The sequence below is a fragment of the Montipora foliosa genome, chromosome 13 (genome assembly GCF_036669935.1).
Source record: "Montipora foliosa isolate CH-2021 chromosome 13, ASM3666993v2, whole genome shotgun sequence".
In the NCBI taxonomy this organism is placed as follows: domain Eukaryota; kingdom Metazoa; phylum Cnidaria; class Anthozoa; order Scleractinia; family Acroporidae; genus Montipora; species Montipora foliosa.
This window is the reverse complement of record NC_090881.1, coordinates 26,498,885-26,513,884: the sequence shown is the minus strand read 5'-3', so window position 1 is coordinate 26,513,884 and position 15,000 is coordinate 26,498,885. Positions and strand designations below refer to the sequence as shown.

The following is a 15,000-nucleotide window of genomic DNA, read 5'->3' as shown; positions in this document are numbered from 1 at the left end:
AGCATGTCAAGAGGAAAGAAGCAACTTTACAGCTGATGTGGACCTAATGTAATAAAATTAACAATACATACATATGGTAGTGTGTTATACTTTAGATAAATAAAATAAATAATCGCTAAAATTAAATCAAACATAAATATGTATCAATATAATAGAAATCTGAATGCTTATAATTATTATGAACTACAGAGCTGTCTTTTCCAAAAGTGATATTCATAACAGTATGTTTTAACTGCTTCAGTCGATTTTTAAAGCCTGTTGGATTAGAAAAAGATCTTACACTATCAGAAAGAAAGAAAGAAAGAAAGAAAGATCTGATCTGCTAGTCTCCCTTTCTCGCAGTCGGAGACTGAATTACTAAGGGCGCAGCTCAACGAGGTCGGACCGAAGGAGCTGTGCTGCCGGCTAGGCGCTCGGCCCCTGAACACGACCCATGTATGACCTCGGAGCACAGCACCACAGCCTGATGGAATAGGCCGGGAGTCGACAGACAGGGAATTCCAGGCGATTGCAGCCCTGTGTACAAAGAAATTACGACCGAGCTCAGTTTTTGGCCTATTAACTAAAATATTTAAAGATTTCCTAAGATTATAGCTCTTACAGCTCCTAACAACTAATGAATTTATTTCCTCTAAACCTAAGTTATAAAAAGCCTCATGAGTAATAATTAAAAAATTCAAAATTTATAAAAATAAAAAAAAATGGGGAATCGACGATAACACCTTAATATTTACTCTGAAAGACAGCACCAAAGATTGCTTTCAAATCTCTTTTAGCAGTGCTGAAGGGGTTTGACCATTGTTGAAACAAATGGGCCTAAATTTTCTGAAATCTCTAAAACCCCACGTCTTAGCTTGCTGTAGTGCTTTTCCTTAATTAATCATACCCCTTAATTCACTTCGCTTCATGGATTTGAACTCATGTCTTTGGCTAGAACTGAAGATATCTACAGTGTCTCTTATTTTGATGTGGAAAAATTCAAATGAAAGATTGAAGTGATCTTTGCACTTTTCTGGAGAATATATAAAGCATCTGCCTGAATTTTTGAGACAATTGCTTGAAGATTGTCCAGGCCAATACAAGGATCAATTATAGTCTTTCGTCTATAACCTGAATTTCTAATACGCATTTCTTTCATTTTAAAAAAGTCAGCTTTGCATTTCTCAGAGTAATTGCAGAATACCTGGCCACTCAAAGGAATGCTTCCTTTTTCCCATCCACATTGATACGTGGCTAATGACAGAGCAAGTACGCTGTTAACATGCAAACACGTAAACTGTGGCAATGCGGCTACGTATTTTAGCGGCTTCGTGGCTTCACAGCTATCAAAGTTTCCAGTATTGTACTTCTATCTCTTGCATGGATCAGTTACGATCATTACTATGGGATTCCTCATCTGTTTTGATGCTTTAAGAACAAGGTATGCCCTGAGGTTTTAAAATTTAATTGTATTTTTTGGATGGTGTTTTGTGGAGATGGACACTTAGCCATTGTTTGAACTTAGCCATGTAGCCCGGCAACCACAGTTTACATGTTTGTATATAATAGAGTAACCCATTTCTCAAAAGTCTCGAAACTTTTTGAACTGCCCGAATGTGTAAAACAAAAATTTCTATGGCCCTGACCTTCTTAAGGGTGGGATTGCGTTTGAAAAACAAGACACGTAATGCCAGTCATCCCAGTCTTAAATGAGCAGTTTGTGCACGCTTGTCATAAAATCCCGGCCGTGCTTTGCTTAAAGCCATCCATGCTATAGATGGATTGAACTGTATGTACTGACCTTGTTTACAACAATAATTATTTTATTTTGGTCCAATTGTTGTACTCCATTAATCTAGTCTGAACTTCTCATTCAGACATAGTCATATCTTGTTTTTTCTTCTTTTTGAGCTATCACCTTACACTCACTTGCCAGGTGCTGTACTGTTTAACCTTTTTTTCACACTCATCCTCTACTTCTATCATTTTGTTGATCTACACTTTATGAATCCTCTGTTGCTGTTTACATTTGGTTCTCAGAGCTTTTTCCTTAGTTGCATACAGTAGATCAGTGACTTGGTTTCCATTTGTACAGTACAGTACATGTAGGTTGCTTTTCTTTGTCCATAACCATGTCATATTTTCATCACATCTCTGTCCAAGTAGTTTTTTGGCTTTCCATTTCTCTGCTGCTTCTCTGTTTTTCTCACTTTTGAAGATGTTCTTCTCTTCACACATGATGGTGTCGATCATTTGGTTAGCACTTCACATTACACTCTAATCAGTTAAGTCTGTTCAAATATAAGTGCTACACGGCCAATGTTTACAAAAAACGTAATCCTTCCTTGTACTTGTAAATGTTCATTGCCGTGACTTTAACATCTTCAGTTCCCACGGCTTGCTCCGTCTGACCTTGTAGCTCAGTCGGTAGAGCAGGGGAGATCTAACCCGAAGGTCGTGGGTTCAATTCCGACCCTGGTCAGAGTTTATCTCTGTCCTTGTGTGGGCCCATTTTCATTAGTAGGGCAAATGCTCACATGGTTCATATGGGGTAGAAACCTAGCACTTCACATTACACTCTAATCAGTTAAGTCTGGTTCTCCCTCACCCTATAGTTAATATCAGGGCTCTGTTGAGTTTTTGATGTACCATCCAAATTTCTTCAGAAATTCATCTTCATCATTATCATTATCAATATTATCCAACCAAATTGTTGTGACATTAGTCAGCAAAAGTACATGTATTATCATTACATATCCTTGGAACATCCTTTGAAAATAAAAGATTACCGTTAAAAATTGGTCGATGCTGAAGAAAATTAAGACTTCCTGTGTATTATCTTTTTTTGATAACATGTGCATTGGTTACCTTGACTATGTTTTTGCTTTGTTGTTGTTCCAATGCAGGAAGTTACTACTGTTTTGACAATCCAGCAGCCTTAGAGAATAATATAAAACTGGTTAGTCCTTTTTTTTTCCTTGCCCCTCCCCTACCCCCCTTTCGGAGAATTACCAGTGTTTTATTATTATAAAAGCAAAATAAGGTGGAGGGTCAGTGGTTAGGGTGCTTGGATTTCACAGTCTGCCAATTACCCAAATTCAAAACTGACCTCAGAGGGTTGGATCTTGGGAAAAGTGATGTCATTTACTGCCTAGCTTAACCCTTTCACTCCTTCGGGGTTCCCCATTGACAAGTAAAATCGTCTGACGTTAGAAAGAGTAAAATCTATAAGTGTCGCTCTTGGAAGTGAAAGGGCTAATTAAAATCCCAGCATGTAAATGAAGCTTATTGTACATGCAAAACACAAGTTTAAAAGTCTGAAAGCACAAAACTCCCTTGCTTAATATCAATTCAGCTTTGTACACATGCATTGCATTCTTAAACTAATGAGTCTTTGACATCACTTTCTCCTTGATCCAACTCAAGATTTTAAAGCTGGCAATGGGGGACCATTAAAAAGGAAACTTCCAGTTATAATAAACAAGTGTCTTTTTGAAATCAGGGCTTAAAACTTCAGTCACTTATTTTTCAGTTAACATAGTTTTGAAATCCAAAGCAAAAGGAGAATTGATTTTTCAGTCATAGTAACACTGTAACAGTAAGTTGTTTTTCTGTTCTGTTGTGCTATTGTTTCATTGGCCCTGAGAAGGCCCTGTGGGGGAGTGGTCAAGTAAGAATGTACAGTGTATGTGTGTACCTAAAGTAAAAAAAAGTGGATGTACATGTAGCATTGTGGGTACTGGGCATTTACTGAAGTGTCCTTAAGGTGGTATGATGGCACAAGTTTTGATAACTTTCATATATTTTTTAATGTAGATCTGATAAAATCGTTGTGGTGACCATTCTCATTAGGGACCTTAAGCAATGATGTCCTCTATCAGAACACCATAGAACAATAGGTGTAGTGTCAGAAAGATGTGTGTTCTTTGTTTCCAAAGAATGTGACAGCTGACCATTTTCATGTTGCAGATTTACAGAAAGTGGGGGGCAAGAGTACCATCAAATTTCTCATAGAATTTTACCATGATAAAACAAATTAATTTTGTTTTAGTGGTATTAATATTTTGTTCACAGTTGCCATGACGCCATCACACTGTATTACAAACCATTGTTAGGAGAACACAAACACCAACTTTCTTGGGACTGGAAAAAAACATGTAAAGTGTATATATAATAGGCAAATTCACATTGGTTTTTTGTTCTTTGTACAGGACATGAATGTGAAGACTGATCAGTACGTGCTGCTGTACTCACTGTATTCTTATCCAAATGTGATTTTGTGTTTCTTTGGGGGTTTTTTACTGGATCGAGTGTTTGGTGTGAGGTAAGTCAAATCAGATGGCCCAAACTGCATTTGTAGTAAATTGGTTTTTCCCTCCCTGGAGGCTTCCATTTTTCAATCAGTGCTTAGTCTGGTTCCTAAAAATATCGTTAGTTATACCAAACATCCATTTTTGTAATCTTTTGCCATCCATCACGAGCTGGAATTTTGTGATTCATTGTCATGCCTTTTCTTTCCTTTCTTCAAAACATTGTTTTAATGAAAGACCAGGCAGGCAACAGTTGCTCAAAGGCTGGATAAAGCACTATTTGGAGTATAAAATTAATAATATGCCATGTTAATCGTTTGCCAAGGTTTTCAGTTGGGCCAGCCTTTCAAAACTGTAAGCGCATTGTTGCTCAAGAGAAGTGAGCATAAGAAAGAAGTAACACCTGACAAGGGTGGAGAATAATGCAAGCCAGTAAGACACAGTACCGACATATGTTCCCGATCCTTTCTTTTGGGATAATTTAGACTTAATTTCTAAAGGCTTAATATTATTATAGTGTGATAAAAGGTTTATTTATCCCAGGTACATATACAATTGTACATGTACATGTAGCTCCTTTTAAGGGCTATGCATAAACAATAATAATGTTAGCTCACAAGCGAAATGAAATGCTTAAAAGTACCAAAAGCTCACCTTAATTATCCGAAAATTCTTCTTTTGGCTTAATTTAGACTTGATACCCTTGACTGATTGCAATACAGTAATTTTAGGTGTTCAGGGTCTATTTCCACACTGGCTTGCACATGTCCCACCCTTACACTTTAAATGTTTGTGTGAAACTAGTTGCATTTAATTTATTTTGGAGAGAACAATTCGATTTCTCCTTGTCACAATAAGCTGGGTATCATGAGCTGTATTAAAAAACTCCATCCAAGAATGGTGACATTCCTAGTTGCCACAGTGCATGTACAGCTATCTTTTTAGTGTGCAATTTTATGTTAAAGTGACATTACAGGTGCAAATATTAGACATGCACATACATATACAGACATTATATCATGTAATGGAAGCTACATGTAAACATGCATATGCATAACAAGTCTAAGACAAAAAAACTAAAAAAAAAAAAGAAAAGAATATTAGTTTTATTTACATTGAGTGCACAGATTGCTCAAGATACCATGACTATAGCTTATGTATGTCATGACATTGCTCATGATACATGACTGTAGTTAATAGCTTCCATGTTTTCTATGTTTTTGTTTCTGGTACATATATGATGATGATGATTTTGTATTAATATACATGTAGTGCTTTTGGTAATGTTGTTCTGTTTGGTACTTTTGTACCAAACATTGTGTACAGCAACCTGTGACTGTTTTGTCAAAAGGTTTGTGTTTTGTAGAGAAGCCACTGGTTGTTAAATTGGCTACCAGGGAATTCAAATTTAAAAACAGTACTGAGGCCAGAAAGATCGATCTTAGTGATTCTAGTAAAGTGGATTACAATGTATGTTCTTCCTGGATGTGATTTGCTGTCTCTCAGCTCCTTATATTTACACTTTTTATTATTTTAGGCTTGGTACCATCATCTTCAGCTCATTTGTTCTAGTTGGGCAGGTACTGTGGGATACAGTAAATATTTTGTCAATAAGCAAGTAATCCTCTAAATTTGATTCTCATTTAGGAACAATAGTATCATCACAAGTTTCATAACTACAATGGACTTTTATCATACACATTGAATTTTTTTTTGCGAGTGCTACAGTTACAGTGTAATATCCATTGGTTGTCCTGTCATGCAGAATGGTGCGACACATCCAGTACCTTATTTACATGCAAAGTGCTAAATTTGAAATGCTTCCCCAGCCGAAAGCCTCCAAATACAAAGAAAATGGGGGGAATGGTTTAACGTGATAATTTTATACATTTTATTCCAGTTCATAAAAATAAACCATTTTAGCAGTTAGGTTTACCCAGGCATTTTCAGTAGAGATGTTGAACAATCATTCAAGACCTTTCAGACCTCTCTCAGCCTTGGAAAAGTAGTATAAAAGTCAGCTTCTGAAATTCGGATTTTTTGTTCTTTTTAGTATGGGAGGAGAACACATTAAGAATTCATAATGGTTTTCCTTCTTGATTAGGTACTTATTCGTTAAGGTTTAGTTGGGAAAAGAAAACCTTAAATGTAAACTAAACATGGACAAAATTTGGAATTCTTAGGAGGTGTGGAAGTTGTATCAAAACTATGATTTCTAGATGTTATTCCGTAAACTCGAAAATGTGCTCTGAAATCAATTCTCCTAAAGACCCTACTTGAAGAGACTTTTTGGAGCAAAAAACAATGGGATTTCCATCTAATTACTGATCCTTTGTTTTCACATTGGTTGACAATTACCGCACTTATTTAAATTCATTAGTCCGCAACATGTTTCAAAATGATGATTTAAGTTATTCAGTGTGGCAATCGATACACCTTTAGCACAAGCATGATTTCCACCATAGGATCAGCTCAACCAAAGTTACAAAAAATATCTTCAGCTCTCCAAATGCAGTATCGCAACCCTAACCAACGAGTCCGCTAGGTTCCGACAATTCACGATTTATTATTTTCCAAGTTAGGTTTCCTTCGTTTCAACTGTGCTCTTGCTCGAATTGCACTGCTCACAGACCTCTCTCTCGAATCACAGATTTTTTTCCACACCTTAAAAAATGATAGTTGCATTTGCCATTGCACAATGGCAAATTCATCTGGTCAGGAATCAGTTCATCTCAGTTATCGCAGAACAATTTCTCACAGTGCAGGGCGTTTATTGGGAGATCTCTTTAGAGCTCAAATGATCCCTGGTCAACCCTGCATTTATTCATGTGCTTATCCCGTCACTTAATAGTTGCAAACAGTAAGATATTAGTGACTCAGCGCAGGTGTATGATAAATAATAGAAATCTGTGTTCATACGAATCGCTAGAACTTGAAAAATTGTCTGAATTTACTACATTAGACAAAATACTCGGAGAGAACTTTAAAGAGAAAAACTTGTTTGGTGATTTGTGTGGATGAAAAACTGTTGCCATTAACGAGATAATTTCTTAGCGGGTTTTCTTCAGGCTGAATTCGACTTGATTTGAGGGGTTTTAATCTTGGCTAAACTTTTCCCTTCCTCTGGTGTGCACTTTGTTTACTTGTGCACTTGATAAAACGCTTTGAATAGGTCGAGCTTTCTGGTGGGCCACTATTTTTCACTTTATCGCGTCTCACATTTCACTTCACTTCACTTCAATCGTTTGATTGACAGCCTCCAAATTCTGCAATGGGACCAAGGTATTCCCCAAGTTATTCCCCAATCACAGATGACTTCTTCTGGAAATGCAAATTAATATGCTGCCTTTCAAACAAATTTGCACCACAAGTACATGTTGCAGAAAACAATTATAGCATTCTGCGCGATGGTAATGACTGTAAGAGTGTAAGTTCTTGGTGAAGGGCAAAATTATCTTGTAAAAAAAAGCTTGACTTCATGTGTGGATTCTTGATTTTGCAAAACAAACCAGTGTTCTTCAGAGGAACCCTCTGTGGTTTCTGTTCAAATTCTAACAAACTTGAAAAAACATGTGATGGAGGGGGATATGTCTCTGGGTTGTAAGAGTGTAAGTCTGTGGTGACAATAGGCCTGCAGTGTGTGCATAACTCACAAAAATAAGCAGGTCTGTTGGAAGCATCCTTGAGTTTCAACAAATGAGCCCCAAAATCAGCAAGAATTTGTGACGCTGATGAATAATAAAGCAGCTAAGGGAGGGGAGTTAGGATGGCTTAGTGGCTTGACTTGACTTAAGGGGAGTCAGGATGGCTTAGTGGTTATCAACAGTGCCTTCCACCTCTGCGACCCGGGTTCAACTCTCGGCCCCGAGATCGTATGTGGGCTGAGTTTCAGTCGATCTCAACCTGACTCCGAGGGTTTTTCTCCGGGTGCTCCGGTTTTCCTCCCTCAGCAAAATCGACTCACAGCCTATTCCATCAGGCTGTAGTGCTGTGCTCCGAGGTCATACATGGGTCGTGCTCAGGGGCCGAGCGCCTAGCCGGCAGCACAGCTCCTTCGGTCCGATCTCGTTGAGCCGCGCCCTTAGCAATTCAGTCTCGGACTGCGAGTAAGGGTGTTAAGCATGTCACGTATTATTATTAGCTACTATTTCCAAAATGATGGAATTAACTGGTGATAAATAACCTCATCTAGGAGAGTGAATTTTTGACTTTGCAGACACAATGGTTAACTTCAAGAGTTGGGCAATTTTGATCTTTGTCTTGAATTTGCACATTTCTTGTCAAACTTTATGACACTTGAAAGTAAAAAAAGCAAACTAACAAAAACAAAAACCCGGTGTCTTGCCATCATTATGACACAGATGTATCCTTTTTTTTTTGTAAGTTTTTAGTAAACACGCAACTTGATCATGGCGGCCACTGAAATCGAGGTCACTTTCAACTTTGCGATTTACTTGTGCAGCCAAAAGTACAATAGAAAAATTGAACGTAGCAAAAATCTCCTGAAATGTTTTTCACTGATGGTAACTTTTTATAGTCGCGGCTCAAAAGTTATGTTGTTTTCATGTCGCAAATTTTGTTGCTCATGGCAAAATATTTTATGGTCGATCAACACTTCCTGAAAACTTCCTTTTGCTCTTCCTAAAACCTGTGTATAAATATTTATTTTCTTTTGCATCAATATTAATATTTGTTTTGCATAAAGCAGGCTAACAAATGCAAAATCTACGCCTTGGTTAGTTTGCATTTTTTGAGCAATAAAATAGAGTTTTTAGTCCTTTGTTTCTGACAGAAAGTCGTATAATATTATTTTGAGGTCACCCATCCAAATACTAACCCCGCCGAGACGTCCAATAAAAATACTTCAAAGAATTCGCAAACCACAGGACAGAGGACAGGAAGAAACCCAAAGACCTGTTTTTTTTGGCAGTGAAGCACAAAAGAGAATCTGACAATGACTGTTAACATGTGGTACAAGCATACGTCACTGGGCACAAGTCAGCGTGGAAGATTCATGTCAGATGTTGTTGTTTCTGCAGGCAGGTCAATTCCACATCCACATCTACAACTCAGCGAGGTTTCCTTCAATTTCTTTCATACTGAAAAGTGCGACCTCTGCTAGCTGTTCATTCAGCTTGATTGCCCTTTACGCTTTCTGTGCTGGTGCAAATATATTCCATCTCAGGTTGCACATTCCAAATCGTGAGAGGGCTGGCTCAGATGGTGAACTAACCAGTCATAAAGCAACCAAGAAGAAACATCATCAAAAGGGACAACGAAATTGAATTATTACGATCATGTTTGATATTTGCAGTGCCAACCACCACGTGTTTTGAGTGACATGTTTTTGACAAACTTTCCTCAGTGATACAGTTTGACTTGTTTTCCATCAATTCCATCAAATTCTCAAAGTGATTTTGATGTTTAAAAACTTCTTTCTTTGTCAAGTGCTTTTCTTTACATGCAAGGGTTAAGTTGCGGAGGTTTGAATGTTTGTAAAAATTGTAAGTTGAATGAAGTGGAACACTTTCTCATTTGTCATTTAACAGTTTCTGTCACTGTTGACAACAAAATTTGTTACGATAAATCGTATTGGTCAAATAAAGGCAATTCAAATTCCTTCTACCATGATTGTAGTGGCTCACTGGTACAGCTGTAACAACAATTAAATGAAAGCTCAACATAGAGGCTTTTCTTGCTTTTAGAACAGAGCCTTAGCACAGGAATTTGTGTTTCATTTAATGCGTTCGTTAAAGTCTTTGTTCCACATAGTTTTCCCTTAATCTTCAGGATAAGTTCCATTCGGGTAATAAATCTCTTATTGACCAAGTTTCCTCTGGCTTTAGTGGGAGAATATCCGCCCAATTGCGAGTTCTGTAATGCCAAGACCTTGGGCCAATATTCTTCTAGTACAGCCTGAGCAAGCTTGGTCAACAAGTTATAATTATGTAAGAATCTTCACTTTGATCAGCTTGACTCTCTGCTGGTGTTAGAGAGGAAAGAACGACATTGTGAGTTGATCTTCACTCAACACCAGCAACACCCACTCACTATCCAGGTTAAAATATGATGGCTCTTTAAATTTTAAATTTTAGGTCATTTTTGCTTTGGGTGCCTATTATCATAGTTTTATGTGGATGGAGATAGGAAGATTTGTATTTGGGTAAGTAACATCTGGTCACGGGTACTTATCAATAACCACATTACTGAAATTCTGAACAACTGTGAGGACCCTACGTGTATGTGATTATTAAATGGTGGTCAGCCATGGCCTAATTTCCTGATGCTAATATCCTAGTGATTCCTTGGGAGTTCTAGTCCTTTGTGGTGGCAAACAGTCATATACATGTGGGGAATGCAGTGCAAATTTCCTTTACAGTATCATGGGGTTTCCTCTCTTTTTGCCGAAACCTAGTTAAAGGAGCTACGTCAGGGTGTTGGATTTTGAAAAGTTTAGCCTCAATTTATCAAAAAGATCGTTTGTAATCCGTTTCAATCTTGTGCATCCTCCACCATCCTGGCCATGCTTGCATTTATTCTTGTCTCTTTAGTTCTTATCTTCCGTAACAAATTATTATTTCTTTATTTCCCCAATACTTAAATACAATTTTTATGTCTGTTTTTGAACCCAAAATATCGTGACTGAGCTTCTTTAAACAGGTTACACCACTGACCAGGGGCAATAAACAGAAAAATAATGAGACAAATTACAACAGAAAAAAAAAAGTAGATAAAAATTAATACAACACGCCATGTGACAATTGGGACACCCAAATACATGTACCAGTGACACAGTACATGTAGGTGACCCAGAGGAAGTGGATATTATCTTTATTGTACAAGTACATTGTTGAATAAATAATTACATTACTTTAATTATGAACCAATGACAAATTTATAAAAGAAATGATGAATGATGTACCATAATGCTACGGTAACCATTCTGTTGAACAACTTTGTTATTGTCATTGTTTTACCACTTATTTTATTCATTTGTGTTTCAGTTTAGGAGGAGAAAATTTAGCTGTTGCACAAAATACCTACTCTGTAAACTGGTTCAAAGGAAAGGAGCTAAATATGGTGTTTGGACTTCAGCTTAGTTTCTCTAGAGTGGTAAGCTTTATTGTGTAACATATTTACTTAAAGCTGCAGTTAGGGAACACTGTCAAATTATAACCATTTGATCAGACTGAAGATAATCATAAAATTTCACAGTAATATTTTGTTATCACTTTAGTATATTTTTCTCATGGTTATATGGTTACCCAAAGCACTTGACTGGTAATTTGGGTTACTTCATACCAATATTGTTGAATTGAGATTAGATCAAAGCAAAAAAGATTTTCTAGAAGAATGGAGTACAGAGATAAAAACCTCTCTGAGCAGAGAAGGTGGGTGCTCTTCACCCACCGTTCACAGGTTTTGCAAAAAGCCGGCCCGAGGCCCAGCGACCCGCGAAGGCCAAGTTGCCCGGCAGCCCAAAAGCCCAGCGACCCATGGCCCACGGCCCGCAAAGGCCTGGAGGCCCGTTGGCCCAGTCCTGATTTCCCACAGTTTTTTTGTCCAGTGGTAAATCCATGCACATGCACAGATCTGCATCGCGTTTGGGCGTGCAAAATGGACGATGGTGAGTTTGAATTCGTTTACCATTTTAATAATCATTTCAATCCTTTTCAATTCTTCCTTTCATTGCATGTTGGTAAGTGAAAAACATTATCACTCTCTGTTTATTCGTCTGTTTACAGAACCCGATGGAGAGGAAGTCCATTCTTAAACGATGTAAGTTATTTTCAAACCACAGTTTGAGATTGAAAATTTCACAACCTAAATAATGAGATATGTGAACTGCGAATTGTCACTGAGTTGCGTTTGTCAGTTTTTCAGTCAATCACATTCTCACTTTGTAATCAGATGATCTTGCGGTAATTCTGTGCAATGGCAGGCAACAGTCATGAATGGCAGTAGATTTGCATTTGTATGCTTTATTTGTGTAACTCTGAAACTTGGAAAAAAGATTCGCAGTTCACATATCTCATTTATTTATGATATTGTCACTTTCAAAGTATGGTTTGAAAATAACTTACATTGTTCGATAATGAAAGTCCGCTATTGTGCTATCGGTTTCTGTAAAGAGACAAATGAACAGAGAATGAAACGTTTTTTATCAGAACAACATGCGACAAACAGAAACAAGGATTCAAATGATTAAATGGTAAACAAATTCAAACTCACCATCGTCCATTTTGCACGCCCAAACCCGATGCAGATCTGTACACGCGCGTGGATTTACCACTAGACAAAAACTATGGAAAATCAGGACTGGGTCAACTGACCTCTGGACCGCTGGGGCCCACGGGCCTGCTTTTAGCAAAACCCACTGTTCACTCGGACTGCTCTTATAAAAATGAATCAATATTCACTGAACCCAATAGGAAGAATGGTATTTTGGCAATTGAGTAATAATAATAATTCAAAGAAATCAACAGTGATGGTCTTTTTGACTGAATTACATCTGCTCTTGAAAATTGTACAAGATATAATGACTTACTTATACCCAATTACATTAATTACATTAAACTGGGTTTAACAAAATTAAAATTAGTCAGAAAAATGTAGGACTGATTTTTCCATGAGACTGAGGTTTGTTTCAGCACATGCTTTGACCTGTGCTAAATTTGTAGTCGACAAAAGTCAGTAAACATGATGTAAAAAGAAAACACTTTGAAACCGTGTTTTAAATAAACATGTTTAAGGTTTGGTTTGAATGGGGCATTAGATACCCTAGTCACAAAATTATGCCAGTGTAGGCCAGACTAAAACAGATGATGAAAAAATTTTAAAGTGGTCAGTCTGTTATACTGGGATGTCATACTGTGCATGTTTATCTTTCAAGTTTGATGAAATGCTTTAGGAGTCAGGCCAGGGTGGCAGTCCGTTGAATGACCTGAGTAGTTCTTCATTAATTTGTATTTGTACACCAAATCCATAGCTGAGATTTTGATATTGAAGTAAAAATACAATGAAAGCTACTAATTCTACTAATTATTCCAAAATGGCCGCTGATTTATGCGGATACAAATTGGCCCTTGTTGCCTCGTCCAAGATAAAATAATTTTATTCTTTTGAATTTTAAGCTTAAGAACGAGTTGAATAAAAACAAAAGAATATTAAAATGGCGGCCATTTTGGAATAAGGTGTATGTAATGTCTTTGTTTTCTTTTGTAGGGTAGCACAATAAACATGAATGTAAACAACCCCATATATAAGGCTTTCAGCACGTATTATAATTCAGCCGAAAGCTACAAAGCCTTGGGGCTGACTTTGTTTGTTGGTATGTATCTATGAAATTTTGAGCTCACATTGTAGGAAACTGCCAGGCAGAAAATATTTTTGTAGAGGTGGTTTAAGCCATTTCCTCCTTGGAGTTAGACCTACTAGATTTTACTCTGTCTAATACTCTAGATGATTTTTCTCATGAATGGGGGCTGTTTGGGAATCAATCATTGGGTTAAATGGGTTTTTGTCAATCTTTTGGCAAGACTCTTGGTAAATTGGGTGTAATTATTTGTGAGGTCTTAATTAATATTATTAAAAGGAAATCTTGATGAGCTTTAGCCATTATTTTCATATTTTATTGTACTTATTGACTGTGTTGAAAGGACACTTACATTGTTACGACTATTACAAAACTTGACAAAGGACAACTGCTTGAAGCAAAAAGACTTAACTGAACTCAGACTGCTTTAACAGCCAACTGCGTGTATCACGACTTCAAGTGGACAAAGGGAACCTTAGATGAAAAAACTCAAGTTTTATATACTAAGAGACTAAAATTATGCAAAAACAAGAAAACCAAGGGTGTAAATGACAGTACAAGAGAAACGATAGTGCAAAAAACTTTGATAAAAAGAAATGAGGTGCTAACAAAAAGGCTACAAAAAAATTCTAATTAATTAATTAATTAAGGCAGTAAGGACAAACGGACTTAACCCTAATGGGACAATAATAAAGAAAACATGCTTAGATCTTACAGGTACATCAGGAAAATAAAACTCACCTTAGGATGCTTTTCCATTTGGCAGAACTGACTGTCCAGACCAGGTATTTGGAAGGACAAACACTAATGGCAGATTTCTTTTAGATGATGCAAAAAAGGGATCATTGATCCAAGATCACTTGGATCATGGGCATCAAAGGCACCAAAGTATCCTTCCCCAGAGTGGATTCATCGGTTGCTTTGATGTACTGTGATCCAAGTAATCTTGGATCATTGATCCTTTTTCGGATCATCCCAAAGAAACAAACCCTTAGAGGATGTACATTCTCCTCCAGAAGAATACGAGAGATTATCGAGCAAGTTTTCCTTCAAATTGTTGCATTTGTTGCAAATTGTTGCAGACCAATGGTCTGTCCGGTCAGTTCTGACAAAAGGAAAGTGCCCTTAGTCTCATTCACTACTTTCACTCATTTTGTGCTGGGAATGCAAAAGCGACAGCTACAATGTAAGAAAATTGTTACTAGCAAGTTGCTGAAGGAGGGGGTCACCTCGCAGCTCTTACAAGGTCTCACCTGATTGGAGACCACCCTTGAGGTTTAACAAAAGAACAAATAACAGAAACAATGGATCCTAGGCCTAAAACAAAACGGCCATTGTTTCTGTTATTTGTTCTTTTGTTAAACCTCAAGGGTGGTCTCCAATCAGGTGAGACCT

General features: G+C 37.3%; 1 protein-coding gene across 1 annotated transcript in view; it reads left to right on the top strand.

The window, feature by feature from the left end:
- Positions 1 to 15,000, top strand: part of LOC137982763 (lysosomal dipeptide transporter MFSD1-like) — a 28,463-nt gene that overhangs the window by 220 nt on the left and 13,243 nt on the right. The window contains exons 2-7 of the mRNA XM_068829913.1: positions 2,886 to 2,938; positions 4,191 to 4,303; positions 5,827 to 5,869; positions 10,385 to 10,452; positions 11,294 to 11,402; positions 13,515 to 13,620. Of these exons, the coding sequence (XP_068686014.1) occupies positions 2,886 to 2,938; positions 4,191 to 4,303; positions 5,827 to 5,869; positions 10,385 to 10,452; positions 11,294 to 11,402; positions 13,515 to 13,620 (492 nt within the window). The remainder of the gene's footprint in view (positions 1 to 2,885; positions 2,939 to 4,190; positions 4,304 to 5,826; positions 5,870 to 10,384; positions 10,453 to 11,293; positions 11,403 to 13,514; positions 13,621 to 15,000) is intronic.